The sequence below is a fragment of the Cyprinus carpio genome, chromosome A7 (assembly GCF_018340385.1).
Source record: "Cyprinus carpio isolate SPL01 chromosome A7, ASM1834038v1, whole genome shotgun sequence".
NCBI lineage: Eukaryota > Metazoa > Chordata > Actinopteri > Cypriniformes > Cyprinidae > Cyprinus > Cyprinus carpio.
This window is the reverse complement of record NC_056578.1, coordinates 37,880,747-37,901,107: the sequence shown is the minus strand read 5'-3', so window position 1 is coordinate 37,901,107 and position 20,361 is coordinate 37,880,747. Positions and strand designations below refer to the sequence as shown.

The following is a 20,361-nucleotide window of genomic DNA, read 5'->3' as shown; positions in this document are numbered from 1 at the left end:
TGCGTCCGAAAGCTCTAAAATGCTGCCTTCGGAGTCTGCATTCCAAGGCAGGAAGGCATCAGGGCACTTCCTGTCTCCGGAGGTACCTTGGCTGCATCCGAAAACTTAGCCAGGTGACTTGCTGCCTCGCTGCCGTATCAGGCAATGACTTTGCAGGCAGCGTTTTTGCACGAAGGCACCTCATTAAACTGATTTTGGACAGGCTTCTGAGGCAGAGTAATGGTTTAATGAAATACAGCAAAATATAGAGAGCTTTGGTGATAACTAAGTGGATATTTAATTTCTGCATTAATTTCTTGCTAGAAATTACATAAAAAGTTGAAACCGTTGATCAAAAACATACATTTACACACAAACTGAGCACCGACCGCAACTTTCAGACACCATCTTTATTTTTTGGCTTAACTGTCACAGAATGGAACGCACAGGATTGTGGGATATCAAAGTATTAATGTATATTTCTGATTTTTGATGTTATTTCTAGCGAGAAATCGATATTATAGTAATTAAATATTCATTTAGTTATCACCAAAACTCAAGTTTCATGAGGTGCCTCCATGCAAAAAAGTCATTGCCTGATAAGTCAGCTGCCTAGGCTTTCGGACGCAGCCTAGGATGCCGAATAGTGGAGGGAATTTCGATTCAGCTCAGTGACTCGAGTCTTTCGAGCCAGTTCATCACAAAGATTCACTGACTGACATTCGTGGCCCTTTCCCCGCAGTTTATCATTTCGCTAGTAGGTGGCAACAAATCTTTTGAGCGAGTCATTGAATCATTTACCTCGTTAAAGTCGGCAAATGTATGTTATAGGCCTAGATCACCATTGTTTGTTTCTTTCCTAATTTTAAATCAAAATGTTGCAACGACAGACTTCTTTCTAGGTGGCCTAGTCTTATTGAGTGAGTCACTATTCCCTTTCACACCAGTAAATTGTTGTAAAATCACCAGTAAATACAAAAATGCGCTGTTCACACAGGCAACAACGTTCTGTCTTTTTTTTAAAACACCATTCACACATCAGTTTCAAAATACTGGTAAATTATTTATTTTTAAATTGCGTGTGCACTAATTTGTGAGAGTAATGTCATTAGGAGAGTTTTGAGGTAAATTGATCTAATTTTCCGATATTTGAAAAAGATGAACTGTGTGTTTATGTTGCATTGATTATGAAAAGTTTATATGTATGTTTGTTCACCGCAGACTAGAACAATTCACTTAGATCTGAGTAAAAAAATAAATATATTCATAAGTTTAAAGATAAAGTTGTACTCTTTGGGATAAGATTGTCCTCTCAAAATGCATATCTTGCCCCAAAATAATAGGTCGCTTGAAAATGTTAAAGATAAAGTGTTAAAAAAAAGTGAGTGAGAGTCATTTGGAGGCATTACTGTGCGTTCACACTGCCGCCGTCGAGAGCGTCAAAAATCGCTCTGGTCGCCCTACTAACAACGATGCAGAGAGATTCGTGAGCGCTCTTAGACATAGATCGAATGCTTATCTTGTATTTGAAATGTGGCCGCAAAACAAACAAGCTTTTTGATCTTGTGCAGACTAACCACAATGAGGGTAACTTTATAAGTTAACCTCATTAAATATTGTTGTGGACGAAGTATTAAGATCCTTTACCTAATAATGTATAAAGCACTGTAAAAATACTCTGATGCAAGTAAAAGTCCTGCATTGAAAATGTTACTTAAGTAAATATATTCAAGTATAAACATTACTTAATGTAATTTGTTTAAAAGTAAACTGGGACTACTGTACTATTATTTATGATATCATTAGATTATTGTTCCTATATCGTTACTGCGTATCAGCAATTCACCAGGAACAATCTCAGACACCTTGGTCCACGTATAATTTTTATTTTATTTTTTATGTCCCTGTACGCAAACAGAGACACATAATAGATTATTGCAAACCCGCCACAGCAATAATCAACCTGTCCTATATTTTGCTTGGGAACTAATGTGGTCGGAGCTGCGTTCTCTGGAATCCTCTCAAGTGGTGGACTTCTACGTTCCGACTGGTTGCCACCGAACCGCGTCATAGCTCATTACCATAAAGTTGCCCTGATTTCAACTCTCCTCAACGCTCTCAACGACCAAGTCACGCCGCACCGCTGCTCGAAGCCGGCTCACATTGAAAATGAATGACTTCTGGCCACTTTGATGCTCTCGACGGTGGCGGTGTAAACGCAGAGTTAGCTTTAGCTTACCTCCACTTCAGTATGAAATAGTCTGAGAGCAAAGTATTATGGGGGAGGGGATAAAAAAAAAGTGTGTGTGTACCTTCAGTATTTTGAGGACAGGTTTGTAAGTGATCTAAATACACACGTTTTGGGGACATCCAGGGACATCCGCATTTGTAAAAATTAGTTATATGTCACAATACACTCGGAGAGCAAGGTACAAGGAGTTCAATATCACAGTCTTTAATAATCCAATCACAAGGGGAACATAGGAGACACATGGAACACATGGAAGGACGTTCAGAACCAACAAACACTGACCGAAAGGACTAGGGCTTTTAAACACGATGATTTGGGAAGAACTAGACACACCTGGAATCAAATTAACACAATCAATGGGAGACAGAAGGAGGAGCACAGCAGGACCCAGGGCACAGCCATAATAGCGGCCCACGGTGGAGCCGATGGTGGGAGGAGCCATGGAGGAGGTATGGCAGCCCACTCCAGGGGGCTGACCAATGGCGGTGGAGCAGGTGGAGGAGGAGCCCGAGGCGGAGATGGAGAGCCAAAGAGCCAGGGTGATACCGAGGATCCGGGGGGCCAGGGTCGAGCTGAGGGCTCTGGCGACCAAGGCAGAGATCCAGAGATCCGTGGCGGAGCCGGAGCGACTGAGGACCAAGGTGGAGCTGGCGGGAGGAAGCAGCCCAACAGAGCCGGTGGGATGGAGTGAAGAAGGGGTAGCCAGAGGAGAGGAGTCCAGAGGCGATGGTGGGTCAACGGCCAATCAAGGTGGAGCCAGAGGGACGAAGGAGCCCGGTGGAGCAGATGGATCGACGGCTGATGGTGGAGGCGAGGGAGCTAGAAGCCGAGGTGGAGCTGCTGTGTCTACGGGCTGAGGTGGAGTCGGGGCTTCGGAGCCTGGAGGTGAGGGATACTGGAGGATGACAGTCCCGTGGGGCTCGCACTGTAATGATGGTGGGCTGATGGCGAGCAGAGGGGCAGATGACAGCAGTGGAGGAGGCTGGAGCGGGTGGGAGGCTGGGCATTTTCGAGGAGCGGGTATTGGAGGGTGCTCTAAATTGGATTTGGGGGCTGGAGCCCTCCCCTCTTCATTTTGGCACCAATGCCGCACCATACTCAGCCGCGATGCAGTGGGTGGAGCTCCTCTCCACACTCACACCATCCACAGCTTTCTTCCTCGTGGTGGGCTCTGTAGTCGGCTCTCGCACCTGGTCTGATGGATTGGGCTCAACTTCCGGGGCGATCCTCTGCTCAGTCGATTGGCTTTGCTCTGGCTCGGAGATCACAGTGGGAAATGGCTCTCCGTCATCAGTGGGCTCAGGCTGATGCTTCATACTGCGGGGGAGATGGTGGGCTGGGCTCTGGGTCAGGAATGGCACTGGCGATAAACTCCTTGGAACCGCCGGGGAATGGAGATCCATTTCTCGCCAGTGTCCACTCCACAAAGGCGTGTGATGGAAATGTTACTCCCCTTGCCTTACTGTGATGCCGTGTCCCAGTCAGAACACCGGTGCTACAAGACAAAAACAATAAAACCCATTACAATATAGCCATTGGTTTCATCCAGTGGGGACATAATTCCGGATTATAATGACTTATACTGTGTTTTTACACGTTGCATTGTGCCACGTAAACATAAAACCATGTCTTCATTCGTGATTAGAGAAACGACAAACAACAAGCGCTTACGTTACTCTACACCAGTGGTTCTCAATTCCAGTCCTCGCGCCCCCCAGCTCTGCATATTTTAACTACCTGTTTTTAATTTTATCGTCCAACTTATGCTGATGAGATTCAGCAAAACACATGTAATGTATTGCTTGGACGTCTCTGAACTGCTTTAAGTGCTGTAATGACGTGTTCAGGGAAAAGCTCGCTTTCAGACATTCAGCCTTTAATTTGACAGTGGTAATGAAGATAGGCCATCAAATGCCATACTACTTAATCGTTTATTCAAATTGCTTTGATGACAACAACTGACACAACAATAACTGGTTGTTTGTCTGTTTATGCTGAACTGAGGTACTATCACCATAAACCAGCAGATGGGGTCAGTGACTCTTGAAAGATTTTCCTTCCTTATTTATCTGCTCCTTTCTTATCTGAATGCATTTAAGATTTAAAAATCATATCATTGTCAAGTCATTCTTATTGGATAAAATTCTCCATCATCCACCTCTGTGAAGACAATCTAAGTAGCGTACATTGTTTATTTGAATGTAATTGAATGAATGGCCCACTATAACTGTTTGAATAAATCTAATTTTGCGTCTCTGTTGTGGTCTTTCACTGGGAGATGATTGATGGATAGCAAGTATTCAGTGAGATGGGCCATCCATCTTCTCTGTAATGCTGTCAACATGCTTACAAGGTGACCCTCTTTTAATTCAAGTCTAAAAAACACTATTTCAAACTCATAAATACAATTAGAGACAAGGGTTTATTGGTTTTGTGTCACAGTGGAGGACAAAAGAGCTCAGATTCAATGAAACGAGCTTAAGTGGAGAAACTATGGACACAATTAGGCATTAAATCTGCTTCTATTCTCCTATGCAAACACAATAAATGGTACTCACAGCTGCTAACATGAATTATACTCACTTCAAATGTTTGCCATTATGAATAATTTATCTTCAGCTGTATGGGTGAGAAGCTAAATCCTATGCTTTGTCACATATGTTTAATTTCCTTGCAAATTAGTCAGAGCTCTATGCCAGCAGACAAACAGCCCTGTATATAGATGGTGATCTGCTAGAACCTAAATGTTGCATGGTCCTGATGATTATTACCCTTGTAAAAAAGAAGTGACTTAATTAAATGTGCACTTGTAGTGTACTTTGAATCTTATAAGTATTTTAAAAAGACTGCACTTGCAGGTAATATAATGTTAATAAAATAAAAGGCCATTTAAGTGTACTTACAGAGAGTACATTTTTCATGACTTTCATTAAAGAGAGTTTCTTGCTTCTGTTAAGCACAAAATAAGATATTTTGAAGAATGTTGGAAACCAAACAGCTCTTGTCTCCATTGACTATATTGTCTCCATAGTATTTTCCTCCATACTAATAAAGTCAATGGCAGCAACTGTTTTGTAACAAACATTCTTCAAAATAACTTCTTTTGTGCTTAACAGATGAAAGAATCTCATACAGGTTTGGAATAACTTGAGTGTGAGTAAATGATGACAGAATGTTCATTTTTGGTTGAACTATCCATTGAAGTACACTTTTAAAAAGTGCACTTTGTAATAATGTCAAATGAAATGTTTTACTTTTAAACTGTTTTGTCGTGCTTGAAGAAGTACAGTTATTTTGATGTGTTGACTAACATACTAAAGTGTTTGTAAAGTATTTTATTATTTTGATTGTAATGTTTTGTTCAGTATTACAATTAAAGTTAACATATTTTAAGTGTATTAAATTGCAACTTCATTACAAGTGTGTACAAATATATTTCAATACATGATAATACAAATTACATTAAAGTATATTTTAGTTTAAACTTTAACCGTATTTCAAAGACACCAGAATTATGAAATTACATATAAATATGTACTAAATGGGTCAAAAACAAAATAAATAAATAAAATAATTGCATTCAATATAAATTCAAACTATAATACATAAATACATTGTAAATCCACTGCAAATAACATGCAGTTAAGTGTCTGAAAACATTACATTACATTCAATTCACATTTATTTATTTAGTATTTGTATATATATATTTTTTGGAATAAGTCCCCTTGTTAAAGTGTAGGTCCAACTTTTTCACAAGGGTATATACAAACTCAGTGAGTGCATTGAAGTGTTTCTGATTTTTTTTTAAAATGATTCCTAATAAGATCACCTGTCAAAGTTTTGAGTGTTATGCAAAGATTTCACATTGCATCGACTCAATTAGGTTGGACACACTGGACACTCATCTGCATATGCACTTACTCTAAATGAGCTCATCTCCAGTAATCTGTGTGGTTTATCGAGTGTACAGGGCTTGTTAAATCACAGATACTAAGGAATTAATTACTTTGAATCACAGTATGGACCTATAATATTTCACAGCTCCTAGTTGTATTGAATAATGTTGCTGATTTGTGAGCTCCCAGCATGCATTGCAGCATGACTAATTTATGCAGTTGGTGTTATAGGCTTATTCTTTTGCCGTTTGCTGCATTTATTATTATGCAGTTGTTGTTGTCATCATCACTATTATTTATTTGCTGTGTGGTATGTGGTGCTGTTAGAGCTTATCTTTTGCCTATTAATTGAGGTTTGTGTATTAAGTGTTACACTATAGGTATATCTATATAAAGCTATTGAACATAATGTTGTTTTTAATATTCTGTTATTCAGAAAATTGCACAGTTCTCATATATACATCCTTTATATGCAATGATGACAAATGAGCATTTCTTTAATTTCTAAATGATAATTTGCTGAATAAGAAATCTGTAGTTGACTCGACAAGAATTTATTGGTTGAGTGAGACATGTTGCATTTAGTGAACAGACAAATTAAATTTGCCAAGACAGTGTTACTGAGGACAATAACTCAAAAAATCTCTCATATATACGTATATTGATGACTTAGCTGTCTTAAGTTTCTTTCTGTTCTACAGTTAAAGTTGAAACAAAAAAGGATACAAACTAAAATGTTACAAACTAATAAAAATAAAACCATGAAACAAAATTACTAACTCTTTAACTAAAAAAAAAAAAAACACTGAAAATAATATATAAATAGTAATAAAATAAATAGTAAACAAAATAATAAAAACAGTACCTCAATGATACTAAAATAACATGGTTGTCACGGTAGGAAATCCATTGTTTCCTCCGTGTCATGTTTTGTGTTTGTGTTTGTACTCACGTAGTCTCCATGTGCTCGTTTGGTTGATTGTTGTCACCTGTGTGTTGATTGTCTCGCTCCAGCTGATCCTCATCTCCACTCAGCTACATATACTCACTCATCTCTCTGTCTGTTGTCAGATCCTCATTCATGTCTCCACTTCCTAGTTGGATTACCGTCTTCCGTGGTCATGTGCTGGATTGTGTTCGTGTTGTCGTCTTCGTGTCAGTGTTCCGGTCTGTTCCTGGTTTCATCCATTGACCGCCTTCACCTTCACCTTCGACTTCACCATCCAGCTCTTCTCACGCCACCGTAGACCTTCGTTTCCATTGCCTACATTCTGGACTCTGATATCAATAAACTTCTTCTGATTGCCTGCAATTAAATCCTCCTCATGGTATTGTAGTACTTGATTCCAGAAAACACCTGACTCAGACTTCAGTCCGTCTCAATATTATGTCCGTTCATATTATGACTAGTCAAGGCCAGCTGATTCGAGTCCGAGTTCAGTACAGGTTTTTATCTGTGTTGTAGTAAAGAGATATAAGATACTGGCAACAAGAACTTAAAGAGGAAACTTAATGTGAGTCATGAAAAATGAATGCACAGAGCCAGTGTGATACATAATTGTTGAGAAGTGATACCAAGTTGCACAAAATGCAAAAATACCTGTGCAATCATTTGCATTCGTTTCATCATTCAGTAAAGAGCACTAATGTTTCCTCTGAGACAAGAGTTTGAGCCACCAGACGGCAATACTGCATGGGTCGTGAAGCAGTGCTGGATCAATACCGGGTACAGACTACTTATTATAGCTGAAGCCATAACTGCTGCTATTGAGTGATAGCATGGCAGGCTGTGGAATGAATACTGGGGTCTGGTATTATTTATTGTACCTTTGCTCTAATGTGTTTTGTAAATATGTTGGGCTGTATCTCGATAGCGGGCCTAATCAGGTCATGTGGTGGAAGTATTATGAAAAAGACTGTAACAGTATTTTAAAATATAATTCTAAAGTAATCTGAAATTCCGTTGCCAAATGAGCTGCTTGAAGGAATAGCTGACCCAAAAATGAAAATATAAACTTTGTATCACATCACTTGCTCATCAATGGACCCTCTGCAGTGAATAGGTGTCGTTAGAATGAAAGTTAAAACAGCTGATAAAAACATCACAATGATCCACAAGTAATCCACATGACTCCAATCCATCATTTAACATCCTGTAAAGTGAAAAGCTGTGTTTTTGTAATAAACAAATCCACCATTAATACATAACAACGCTTCCTCCAGTGAAAATTTCCTCTCACATCAAAATCCTCTGACATATTTGTTTAGAACTGTTTTGGACTGTTTCCTCTTGTAAACAGTGCTTAATCTGTGCATATTTCTCTCTTGATTCAGACAAGGCAACCTTTTCACTGGAGAAAGCAGTATAAAGGAATATTTTGGATAATATATCAACAAGAAACAACTGAAGAAAAAAAATAACTTTTAATTAATGATTGATTTTTATACAAAAACACAAAACCTCACACCACAACAACACATTAATTGATGGACTGGAGTCGTGTGGATGAGTTGCAGATTATTGTGATGTTTTTATCAGCTGTTTTGACTCTCATTCTGACGGCACCCATTCACTGCAGAGGATCCATTGGTGAGCGAGTAATGTAATGAAATTTCTCCAAATCTGTTCTGATGAAGAAACAAACTCATATATAGCTTGGATGGCCTGATGTTGAGTACATTTTCAGCAAATTTTCATTTTTGGGAGAACCAACATGTTTTGGTAACACATAGGTGTTGTTTCTACTTACTGCTTTGACAGTCATTACCACACTGCTCATTTTCATAAGTGTTTTATTTTTTTTTGTATGTATTGCTAGTTTCGTCTGCATTGTCTATTATGTTCATTCCCTGAAGCACTTGAATGTTTAGTCAAATTCTGATATGATATTGCACTGACAATATTGTTGCCAGGCTTTTTGAATAAGTGGCCTTGAGTAGATACAAAAGCAAGTGTGACAAAACTTCATATTACGGAGAACTCACCTAGCTAGAGAAAGCTAATTTAAGCAGAAAATGAAAATACCTGAAATAGCTTCATTTCATGAAAAGAGGGAGAATGTGTTTCTATCCATCATTGTCAGTTTTACAAAGGAAGTACACTACAAGTGCAGAAAAATAAAATCTTCTGAAGACTTTTTATACTAGTATAGGATTCAAGAACAAATTATTCAAGCATGCGGCTGCAGCCCTGTTATTTCAACAATATTCAAAGCTCCTCCATCAAAAATATGACACTTTGAGTCCAAAAAGAATGTCTCAGATAGGTATGGTTAGTACATCATGGACCCTGGACAATTAAAGGTTAAAGGAGAGGACTGTGGGATTATGAGTTGCATATGACTGAGAGTTAACTACCAAATGGTTTTAGTCATGTGCAGACATTTACAATTATGTTTTCATTGCATTAATTAATTAAATTCATTCTTGTGGGACGTGTATGCATATTTCATCTCTATGTAATTGACTTAAATTGTTGTATTTTAGATGTTGTTTGAAGATTATGACCTTTTGGCAGAATATCTGGGTCTAAAGAATAGATCATTTTCATCTTGTGTCTGTGTGTGTGTGTGTGTGTGTGTGTGTGTGTTTTTTTTTTTTTTTTTTTTTTTTTTTTTTTCATATGTGTGTGTGTGTGTGTGTGTGTGTGTGTGTAAGCTACCAGAGTTATTTATTTATTATGCTTTAGATTTGCCTTTTTATATAACAGTAGAAACAAATATTTACACATAAAGCTCCCCCATTATTATTTCTTTGTAACTTGTCTCTTTTTGTCTTTTTGTAAAATAGGATTTTTATGATTTTATAAAGACTGGGAGAATATGGAGCTCATGCATGAGGAGGAACAAAACTGAGCAAAACTGCAAATATGTAATTCGGTGCAGTTGCTGATATTTATCTGGCCAAAAATGTAAGAATTATGTTAACTTGTATTTAATGTGAATCAATTACATCTTTATAACAGTGAAACAGACTACTTACAATAAATGCATATACATACCAATTTTCACTCTACATCCCCTAATAAAATGTCTTAGTTAGATGATATTTAAATGCTTATTTTTATGAGCAAAGCTCTGTAGTTTTTATTACATATAATGCAATGTAATACAATGATGCCTGAGAGATGGACAAATAAACTTCCTAAAAAACCCTCAAATGTATTATATCTGATACTAACATTTTAACATGATTATTCAAGTGTTTGATTTGAAATATTACATTATAAAATTGACTTTTTTCCCCATTTACTTTCTAAAATCATTAAAGATTTCAAAGCAAAAAGACATGTGTACCATGATCTGAAGGTGGACATTTTTTTGAATCATACTAAAAGGTTTGTGTACAGGTTTTTCAGCAAAGTTATGATCATGCTGATGATTCAGAGGCCTTAGGGATTCATATATTAAGTATAACACAGTAGGCTTTATAGGGTTAAATCATCCTTCTGGATAAAATGGATGGTATAAGCTATGGTTTAAACACATGCAACCAAATACTTCAATGCCGTTTGGAGATGGTTCTTGGCCACAGTATACTGGAATGTGGATCAGACCTAATGCTGTTTGGTCAAGGGTTGGACGTGGAGGAAACCTGCACTGAGACACTTCACCTGAGCTCCCAGATGCCCCAGATCCACCTATATCTTATAAAACACCTCCACCAACACTAACAAAGCTGTAAATGCTGGGCTAAAAGAGCCATTAATGGGTGCTTGTCTCCAAACCAGCTCTTCAGTAATAACAGATTTCACTTTAGCTGTTGTTTTCCATTTCAAGGACCTGCATTTCATTACCTGCCTCTCACACAGATTCCAGTTATGTGGTCTGTGTTCACTCAAACACTTGAGGTGGTTAGCTGTGTGAATTGCTCACCAGCTCTGGCAAGAGCACTTTATATACACTAACTGTTGGAAAGCATAGACAACAGAGCCATGCTCTCTGCTGAAACATGGGGAGATTATTAAATGAGAAGATTTGATATTGAGAAGATATTTTCTTTATTTAAGACGTGTAATTTGAACTGATTTTTTTTTTTTTTTTTTTTTTTTTATAAAAATAAATAGGTAATAGTGAAACAAAGATTAAAATAAAATCACAATTATGGGAAATAAGTCACAATTGCAAGAAGTGATCAATGTGAGATATAAAATTGAAGTTACCGTTTCTTTTTTCTTTTGGGTAACTTTTAGGCTAATAACAGCTAAATTAAGGATAACTTTTGCTAGATTTGAGGCCCGTTCACACCAAAGGGGATAATAGCTATCATGAGAACTTGAAATTCTTTCAGAATTATTTATTTCCCCAGCCGATGAATTATAAAATCATGACAGCCAAACAGAATCCATCTGGCTTTAATGAGCTTTAGAATTTTAAAGTGTCAGATGACAAAATGGCAAAATATGCCATATGTTATCATTTATTAATAATTGGTTCTTATGATTGTCAATGTTTAAATGAACAACAGATAAAATAAAATAACAAATACATTTCGTATTAATATTAAATATTAAAATATACTAAAATAGAAAACAAATAGAACAAAAATTGTATGAATATTTCACAATATTACATTTTTTACTGTATTTTTAATTTTTTATCAAAATAACTTGTTGGGCATAAGAAACTTTTATCAAAAACATTAAAATAAAAAATAAATAAAAATAAAGTATATACACTACCAAAAGTTTTAAATAATAAATAATATTTTTTCAACCTGTTGGTAAAAAAAAAAAAAAAAAAACATTTATATCATTAGACATTTTCATTTTTTGTTGAAACAGATACATATTCAGAATATAATATAATATAATATAATATAATATAATATAATATAATATAAAGAAGTTCAGTGCACTCCCTATTGATTTTATTTTTTATATATTTATTGTGTCTGGCCCAGCATGTGGACTCCAAATTGGACTCATCAAGTTTCAGTGAGAGTAGAGCCAGAATGTATGTGGAGTGGTGCATTTGCCCACAGAGAGCAAATTACTGTACCACTGATTTTCATTATTTCATGTATTGTAATTGTCTGTATACCCCCAAAATCCATCATAATTACTTCTGAGATAAGTGGTTCTCAGTGTAAAAAAACAAAAACAAAATAAGACCATCACAGAGGTCTGCTTGATGCCCTCTTTGCATCTGATTTAGATAACACGAGCCCCGCAGCTACTTTCACGTCAAAGCAATGCCTCTCAGATTGACGGATGATAATGTAGAAGCAGGAGATTGAGGTTGGGTCTGGGACCTCGTTTAAGTGAATGGCAGGACTTTCTGTTTGCAAAAACAAACTACCTTTTGTAGTTTTTGGTATTGTTGGGACTGCCAGGAAAAGAGCAGCATGAACAATCAGATAACCATCTACTTGTGTGTGTTATGGAAAAAAGAAAGTCATACAGACTTGAAACTACATGAAGGTGAATAAATAATGACAGATTTTCCATTTTTAAATACTAAAATTTTCTGCATACTAAAAGTTTTTTTTACGTTTTTCCCCCCATACAGCAGTAAAAAACATAAGCAATGTATAACACAGTAACAAAGGATACTGTTTGCAATATTAAAGTAGCTGGGTGGTAAACATCAACAATTTTATCAATAAATGTGAATATGCAGACATTTGAAATCATTACCTGCAGCCGTATGATCGAGGACTTAAGTTAATGCATTGTTTGCCCTGTCATCCATCATGTGAGCTTAATGTCAGTGCATAAAAGCTCCACCTTAAATGTGAATCTACTCTGTTAAAGTTCTGTGCCATGAAATGATCCTTGTGATGGATGACATTCCCCGCACCCTGTCTGTGAAAGACTGCAGAATGACAAATCCAGAGAGCCGTAATATTCATGCTGGAAGGAAAACTGACAGCGTCTGCCTCTATAACGCTCAGCCCACCTCCATTTGAACTGTTATTACATGTGCTTCTGATGCTTCATTTCAATATTCATTTTTTTTTTCTTTTCATTTTCTCAATGCAACCTGTGTTTGTATTTGTATTACAACAAATATATTTTTGTTAAAGTATTAAGTAAGAATGTACAGTCTAGTTTTTGGGAAACTTATGTTTCATTGCATTAGAAACAGGATAAATGACATGACACTTCCACCCTGGAAAAATAAATCATAAATGTATTTCATACATGCAAGGACAAAAATATACTCTTATGATGAGCATGATTTTAATTTAATTTTTGGGGGGCATTAAGTCAACAATGTCAAGGTGATACAACTGTCCTAAAAAGCCTCATTGGAAAGAAAACTTTATTAAGTAGTTTGGATCATTTATGTATTATTATTTATTTTAAATGTAAAAACAACTGCTCCAATATTTATTTATTTATTTATCACCTTTTTATGTTAAGTTATGTAATGTTACATTTATTTAATTAACATGACTTTGGACATTAATTAATAAATTATTCTGAAGCCATGCTGTGCGACAAACAAACAAACCAAAAAAAAAAAAAAAAAAAAAAAAAAAACACATTATAAGTTGACTGTGTGTCAAGGTCAGCTCAGGTTTTATAATGTCAAGTGGTTGGACTTGACATATTTCTAAGACTTCGGCTATGAGGGACACATCAGGCACTGTTTCAATACCAAACCAAGTGGCATCTGCAAACAAATGCTGCTAACTTTTTTCAAGCCATGTTTGAAATTAATTTTAGCCAACTGATGCCAAAGTGCATGTTTTTTTTTTTTTGCATTAAATTTCCCTCAAGTTCACATTAAAACGTGTGCTTCTCATGTTGTTCATGTTATATTCTTTTTATTCCAGTTTTTGCAGGATACTTGTAGTACACAGAATTTTCATGATCCATTCTTTAGTTATTCCCTGCTGTGCTGTCAGACATAAATCACTCCACTCTTATCTTGCACAAATTTAGTGGAAAAATAATTATGTTTCTTGCTGAGGCAGGAGTGCGTTAAGCCCCAAAAGTCAGCCGGCAGATAAAGACGGAGAACAGTTCAAAATGTGTGTATTCATCCATTCTGTTTGTTATCATTTTGTGTGCCAGACATGATTTAAACAGACAAAAGATTCAGAAAACTGAAAAAGATCTTGCATGTAATTGAAAAACTGACTCTGTTATGTCAGCATATCATGGACAACAATATTTGGCCATAAGGAAGAACATTTTTTTATAGTCTAATCGAGTTGTCAGCACTTTAGTTGTTGATTACAACCAAATCCAATGTGAAACTCATTAGTTAAACACACAAAATATTCATTAAACTTTATCTTCCCTGTAGCCCTATTGTTAAATCAATAGTCTGAGTTTTTTCGTTGCCAATCTAGTGCAGAAATATTTTATTTCACAAAAACTGGCATTGATCTGTACAAGGATAAACACAGCATGAAACATCTCAGACAAAACGGAGTCGAGGTCTTCTCATTGTTTCTGTCTTCATGCATGTCAGTGCTTGAACAGTATTTGATTATCATTTCTCAAAATATCTTTGAGCAACTGAAGATAGAATACATCAAACATGCTTTCTCAAAGCTGAATAAAATGTGGGAAGGATTTGGATAGAAAAAAAAGATATTTATTTTATTATGGATATTTATTTGTGTAATGAGCCTTACAATAAATAAAGTAAAAAAAGGACAAAAAAAAATTTAAGGGAAATTTCACCCAAAAAAATTAACATTTGCTGAAAATGTATACCCTCAGGCCATCCAAGATGTAAATGAGTTTCTTACAAACATGCAGCTTTTCACTTCACAAGACATTAATTGATGTACTGGAGTTATGTTAATAACTTGTGGATTACTGTGATGTTTTTATCAGCTGTATAGACTCTCATTCTGACGGCACCCATTCACTGCAGAGCATCCATTGGTGAGCAAGTGATGAAATGCTTGGATGGCCTGAGAATGAGTACATTTTTAGCAAATTCTCATTTTAGGTGAACCTTTCCTTTAAGGACAGAATTATATACTTTCTGCCAAGTTTGCCCAACTAAAAAAAAAAATAATAAAAAAAGAATCAGTCACAAGTTTTGTTGAAACTTGTTGAAAGGACAAAGCATGTGCAAACATCACTGAAGAATGCCGCTATGTGCTCAAACCACTGCTTCAATTCAGCACCCTCTCATAAAGCTGTCAGTTGTAGATCTATGTGGCGGTTGACATCTTTATACTGCTGAAGAAGAAGACAAAGGTGAAATGTGAGGGGCATGCTGCATCTCAATGCATAATAAAGCATAAATATGCACGACAATTCATTTTCCTAGACGCCAAGAATGTCAGGCCGGGTTGGACTGCAGTGAGGAGGTTCACTGTGAGACTGGAGCATGATAAAATGACAGGAAGTTCAGAGTTTCTTGAAAGGAAACACCCTTGGGATGCTGTAATCTCATGAGACGTTTCAATTTCCTCAAGCTCTTGATGCTGATTCAGGTGTCTCTTTGTATAGGAGATATTTCAACAAGACTTTTAGGGAGAATTATGTTAATACAATCGGTGTTATACAATTGATTTATATATTTATTCTGCAAAGTTTATTACAGAACATTTTAAGTCAGAACTAATCTATTTTGCAATAACAATTGTCTGACAGACATAAATTAATATGTGGACATGAAATACTGATTTGAGTTGAATTATTTTTCAAATGTATACTAAGCACTAAGCACTTGACGGCATGGATGCCCTTGTGAATAAGAAGTGCACTTTAGCATATTTTAAAAAAAGAGTACACTTATTATAGAAATAATATACTTTAAACAAACTGACCCACAAATGTAAATTCTGTCATAATTTCCTCACCATTTAGGCCCTCATTTACTCAAGTTGTTCCAAACCTGTTTGAGTTTTCTTTCTTCCATTGTGCACAAAAGGTTCAGAACAACTGAAGGATGAATACATTCTGACAGAATTAAATTTTTTAATGTGAACTATCCATTTTAAGTACAAACTGAATGTAATGTTTTCAGACATTTAAAAACATGTTATTTACAATTAAATTAAAATGTATTATGCATATTAAATGCATTTAGTTCAGCTTTAGAGTGCTTTTTGGCACACTTAAGAAGGACTAAAGTACACAAGTATTTGACCTATTTACAAGTATAAAAGCATTTTAAAAGTTGTACTTAAGTGTGTCAAGAAACATTCCTAAAAGTATACTCTCTTTAAATGCACCACAGTGGCATTTCATTTCATTTATATTATACTATCTGCAAGTAAAGTTTTTTAAAATATAGTTTTAAGATTTGAAGTACTCTACAAATGCACATTCAGTACAATTACATACACTTCTTTCTCACAAGAGTGACCAATCAAAATCGAGTATTCCAGAGAGCTGTGTACTACACATTAACAACTACCACATTTGTGTAAACACAGTAAGAGTCTATGTCTCTGTGGTGCTATAAAACATTCCTCTGTTGAAAGTCGTGACATTTGCCAAGTATGGTAACCCATACTCGGAATTGGTGCTCTGCATTTAACCCATCTAAGTTCACAGACACAGCAGTAAGAAGAGAACACACACCCAGAACAGTGGGCAGCTATAGTGCCCGGGGAGCAACTGGGGGTTCAGTGCCTTGCTCAAGGGCACTTCAGCCATGGGTATTGAGGGTGGAAGAGAGCGCTGTTCATTCATTCCCTCCCACCTACAACTCCTGCCAGCACCAAGACTCAGACCTGTGACCTTCAGGTTACAAGTCCAAATCTCTAACCATTAGGCCACAGCTGCCCCCTGTTTGTTTGATTATACCAACCAGTCCAGCATAGCAAATTCAGCTCAACTGATTTTGCATCCAGTGGCATTTTTTTGTTTTGTTTTCCTCTAGTGGTGGAGAATTTACACACCACACCTTTAATACAACTTAAACATTGTTGTGTTAACACCAAACAGCGGTTCAGTATTCAGTTGAAAACAATGTCGCCAATAAATGGCACTATATTTGGAAAGAATTACTATTCAAATCATGCCCTTGACGACAGCCTATAAACCGATAATTATTCTGCCCTTCAAAAAGTCCTCAAATTTGAATGATAAGCAATTTATGTACGGTTTCATTGTTCAGCAGGAGCAGGGAAAAAAAGAATCTCAGATGAATATATTCAGCGGATGCAAAGACAAATATCCCTTTATTGTTCAGATCTATTTGTTAAAGCAAGCAGGCAACTAGGCTTCAATTGATTCATTCTGTAAAGGATCACACTGTGTCTGAGGTGCCCCCAAAGGCCTCATGTGCGGCTTCAGTTTCCAGAAACTGCAAAGCCATAAATGAGTGTAGAATCAACGTTCTGTGATGGAGCTTATTTCATCTCTGGCTTGTCTCTACAGCGGATTACTGGCTCGTACTGTGGCTCATGGGAGCTGTGCTGTTGTGCAAAGTCTGAGTTTTTTTTTTTTTTTATCCTAGGTCAAGTAGTTGGACAAAACAAAATTCAACTTGGACCAAAGGCCCTGTCTTCACTATTTCCCTTACACAGATTAACCAAACACTCACTCTAAAAAGGAGCTTAAAGGTGAATCATTACAAACCATTGATTTTGAAATCCGTGCCATGATCCTTCCTTCCTGCCTTGAATCCAAATATTGTTCCTGTGGCTCAGTGGTAGAGCATTGGGTTAGCAATGCAAAAGGTTGTGGATTCAATTCCCAAGGAACACGTTAGGTAAAAAATGTTAGCCTGAATGCACTGTAAGTTGCTTTGGATAAAAGTGTCTGCTAAGTGCATAAATGTAAATACACCACTGATAAGTGAAACAGGTGCAAAATATAATATAGTTTAGACTATTTCTGATGATTATTGCTGATATTCAAACCAACAACATGACTGTTTTTATACAACAACTCAATAAACAAGAAATACTGAACAACTTAGATGTTAGTTATCATATTGCGTATTACTTTATCTATCTTTGCTCAGCCAGCTCAAATAGATTCAAACGAAGCAACACAGAATACGCCTAAGCAACACACATCACTGGTGCTTAATTCTTGAATGAATCAGCGTTGTTGAAACGAAAATAAGAAGATATTTGGAAGAATGTCAGTAACCTAATAGACGCTGGTAGCCATTAAATGCCATAGTATTGAAAGTAAGTCAAGCTGTTTGGTTACCCACATTATTTAAAATATCTTCTTTTGTGTTCCAAAGAAGAATGAAACTCATTCAGGTTTGGAACAGCATTAGAGTGAGTAAATAAATTTCATTTTTGGGTGAACTATCCCTTTAAATGCCCTGATCTTAAATGAGGAATGCTGCTCAACTTGTCTCTACAAAATCCCCCACAGGTACTCAGAAATGGTAAGGTTGGGTGAAATACTTGTTCACTGAAAGTTTTTCTTCTGGGAAGGATGTATATAGCCATTGTCTGTTGTAGAAAAAAAAAGCAATAAGCAGGGAATGAGGAGAAGATGGCATCTTCTGTTTGAAGATTTTTTTTTTTTTTTACATCACACAATGGTGTGTGAATTCATGACAGCATTGATAAAGCACAACTTTCTCAAACCTTTAGCACTCATACATCTATGATACATAGTGGTATGAATGTGATTTTGCATTATTCAGCATGAAGTTAAACAAAACTTTACCTAATATAACATAAACAACCTCTCAAGTGCTTTTCGAATTAAACTATTCTGCAGCAATGCATTTTGCATACCCGTGATTTGCACTCATATATGTAAATACAATTGCATGCTGTTTTTTGAAGTTCTGTCCTGAATAAGTTTCACATGACAGTCTTTAACACAAAATTATAGTTTAATAGTTTTTACTACTACTACTACAACTAATTAATAATAGTTTTTTTTTTTAAATACTGTACTCAAAAGTTCACATACACTTGATTCTTAACAGAATTGTAACGATCAGGGTTGTGTAGGCAAGGTCATATCCAATTGCAGCTTTTATTCAAACAAAGAGCATAGTCAGACAGGAAAAGGTCATACACAAGCAACCAGTGTCCATAGAGCAAGGCAAGAGAATAATCCAAGAAAGGCAATAGTAAAAAGGCAAGCACCAAATGATCAGAGGCGAGATAAACAGGCTAGGGTCAGAACAACAAGACTAGAAAACAGAATACAAACACTTGGTATGGCAGCTAGGCTAATCAATACTGAGCACCTGTATGTGTGTGAGTGCAACTTTTATAGTGTCCGGGTTATTGGAAACAGGTGAGTGCGTAATCAGAGAGGCTCTTGGGAAATGGAGTCCAGGGTGAATGTCTGAGTGGCATGTGTGGCAACCTCTGGTGGTGAGCAGGGAACGGATTGTGACAAGAATAGAATAGCATAAAAAAAATAGGGTCATAACATGGATGATCCACAGTATTGTAACTTGGTGTTAAAACATCTGTTTTATTGGCCACATGAACATTTGTCTCCTGGCTGGATGCTGAACCACCTTTATAATGTCAAACCTTACAAAGCAAGATTGAATTCAGTCTGAATGTCAGGATTTTTAGATGGTGCTCTAAAAAGCATCAAAAACACTCCATTCTTAATTATTTGTGGCATCCATGTGTGCCATCCAATCTGAACAGTAAAGTTAAGACGAAATTTGGACTGGTGGATAGAAACACACTTGAATAAGCACTGTAATAAAAAATAAGTCAAGCATCAGTGCAGCCCTCACTTTACAAAGTTTTTTTTTCTTGTTGATCAAAGGCTCTTTATAAAATGTTAAAAGACCTTAAGGGTTTGGTTTAACTCTGCCACATCAAGTGCTCATTTCATTGATGGGTGTAAGTGAACATGTCATGGCTTTTTGGAATAGAATAACATCTGATATAGAGAGATGTTCACAAGTTGGTACACAAGTGAGGTGTGATTTCAAAGGTAAGAGAAGCAAAAACATTTTTTTCTTACAATATTTGAAAGTGTTAGTGATGCTTAGTCATGCAAAATTCATATGTCTGGTTGGAATGGCATTGCCTTGCAGTTGCAAGTGTATTTTGGATGGTTGCTAGGGCAATTGCAGGTTGTGGTCCTTACAATCCCTACAGGTTTCCCACAATCTGGGATTTTTTCCTACACATCTTTTGTTTGCCAGGCAAAATTGGTTACACAGAAAAGAAATCACAAGAAATCAAACAAGACACACAATTTGAGATATCACTGATATCCAGGACAGGTTACTTGTTTTGAAAAATCCTTTATGCATTAGGATTCCTTAGCTGAAGCCAACTATTCAAATATTGTATGAAGAGAGATTAGGGTCTCCATTTTCATTTTGCTTGAAGAACTGAACAACATATTGA

The 20,361-nt window shown here is 36.4% G+C and overlaps 1 protein-coding gene across 1 annotated transcript; it reads left to right on the top strand.

The window, feature by feature from the left end:
- The first annotated feature begins 1,560 nt into the window (after window positions 1-1,560).
- LOC122145797 (probable H/ACA ribonucleoprotein complex subunit 1) lies at window positions 1,561-2,921 on the top strand. The gene is made up of 2 exons (XM_042761390.1): window positions 1,561-1,566; window positions 2,454-2,921. The coding sequence occupies exons 1-2, from the start codon at window positions 1,561-1,563 to the stop codon at window positions 2,919-2,921; spliced, it is 474 nt and encodes a 157-aa protein (XP_042617324.1).
- The last annotated feature ends 17,440 nt before the right edge of the window (window positions 2,922-20,361 follow it).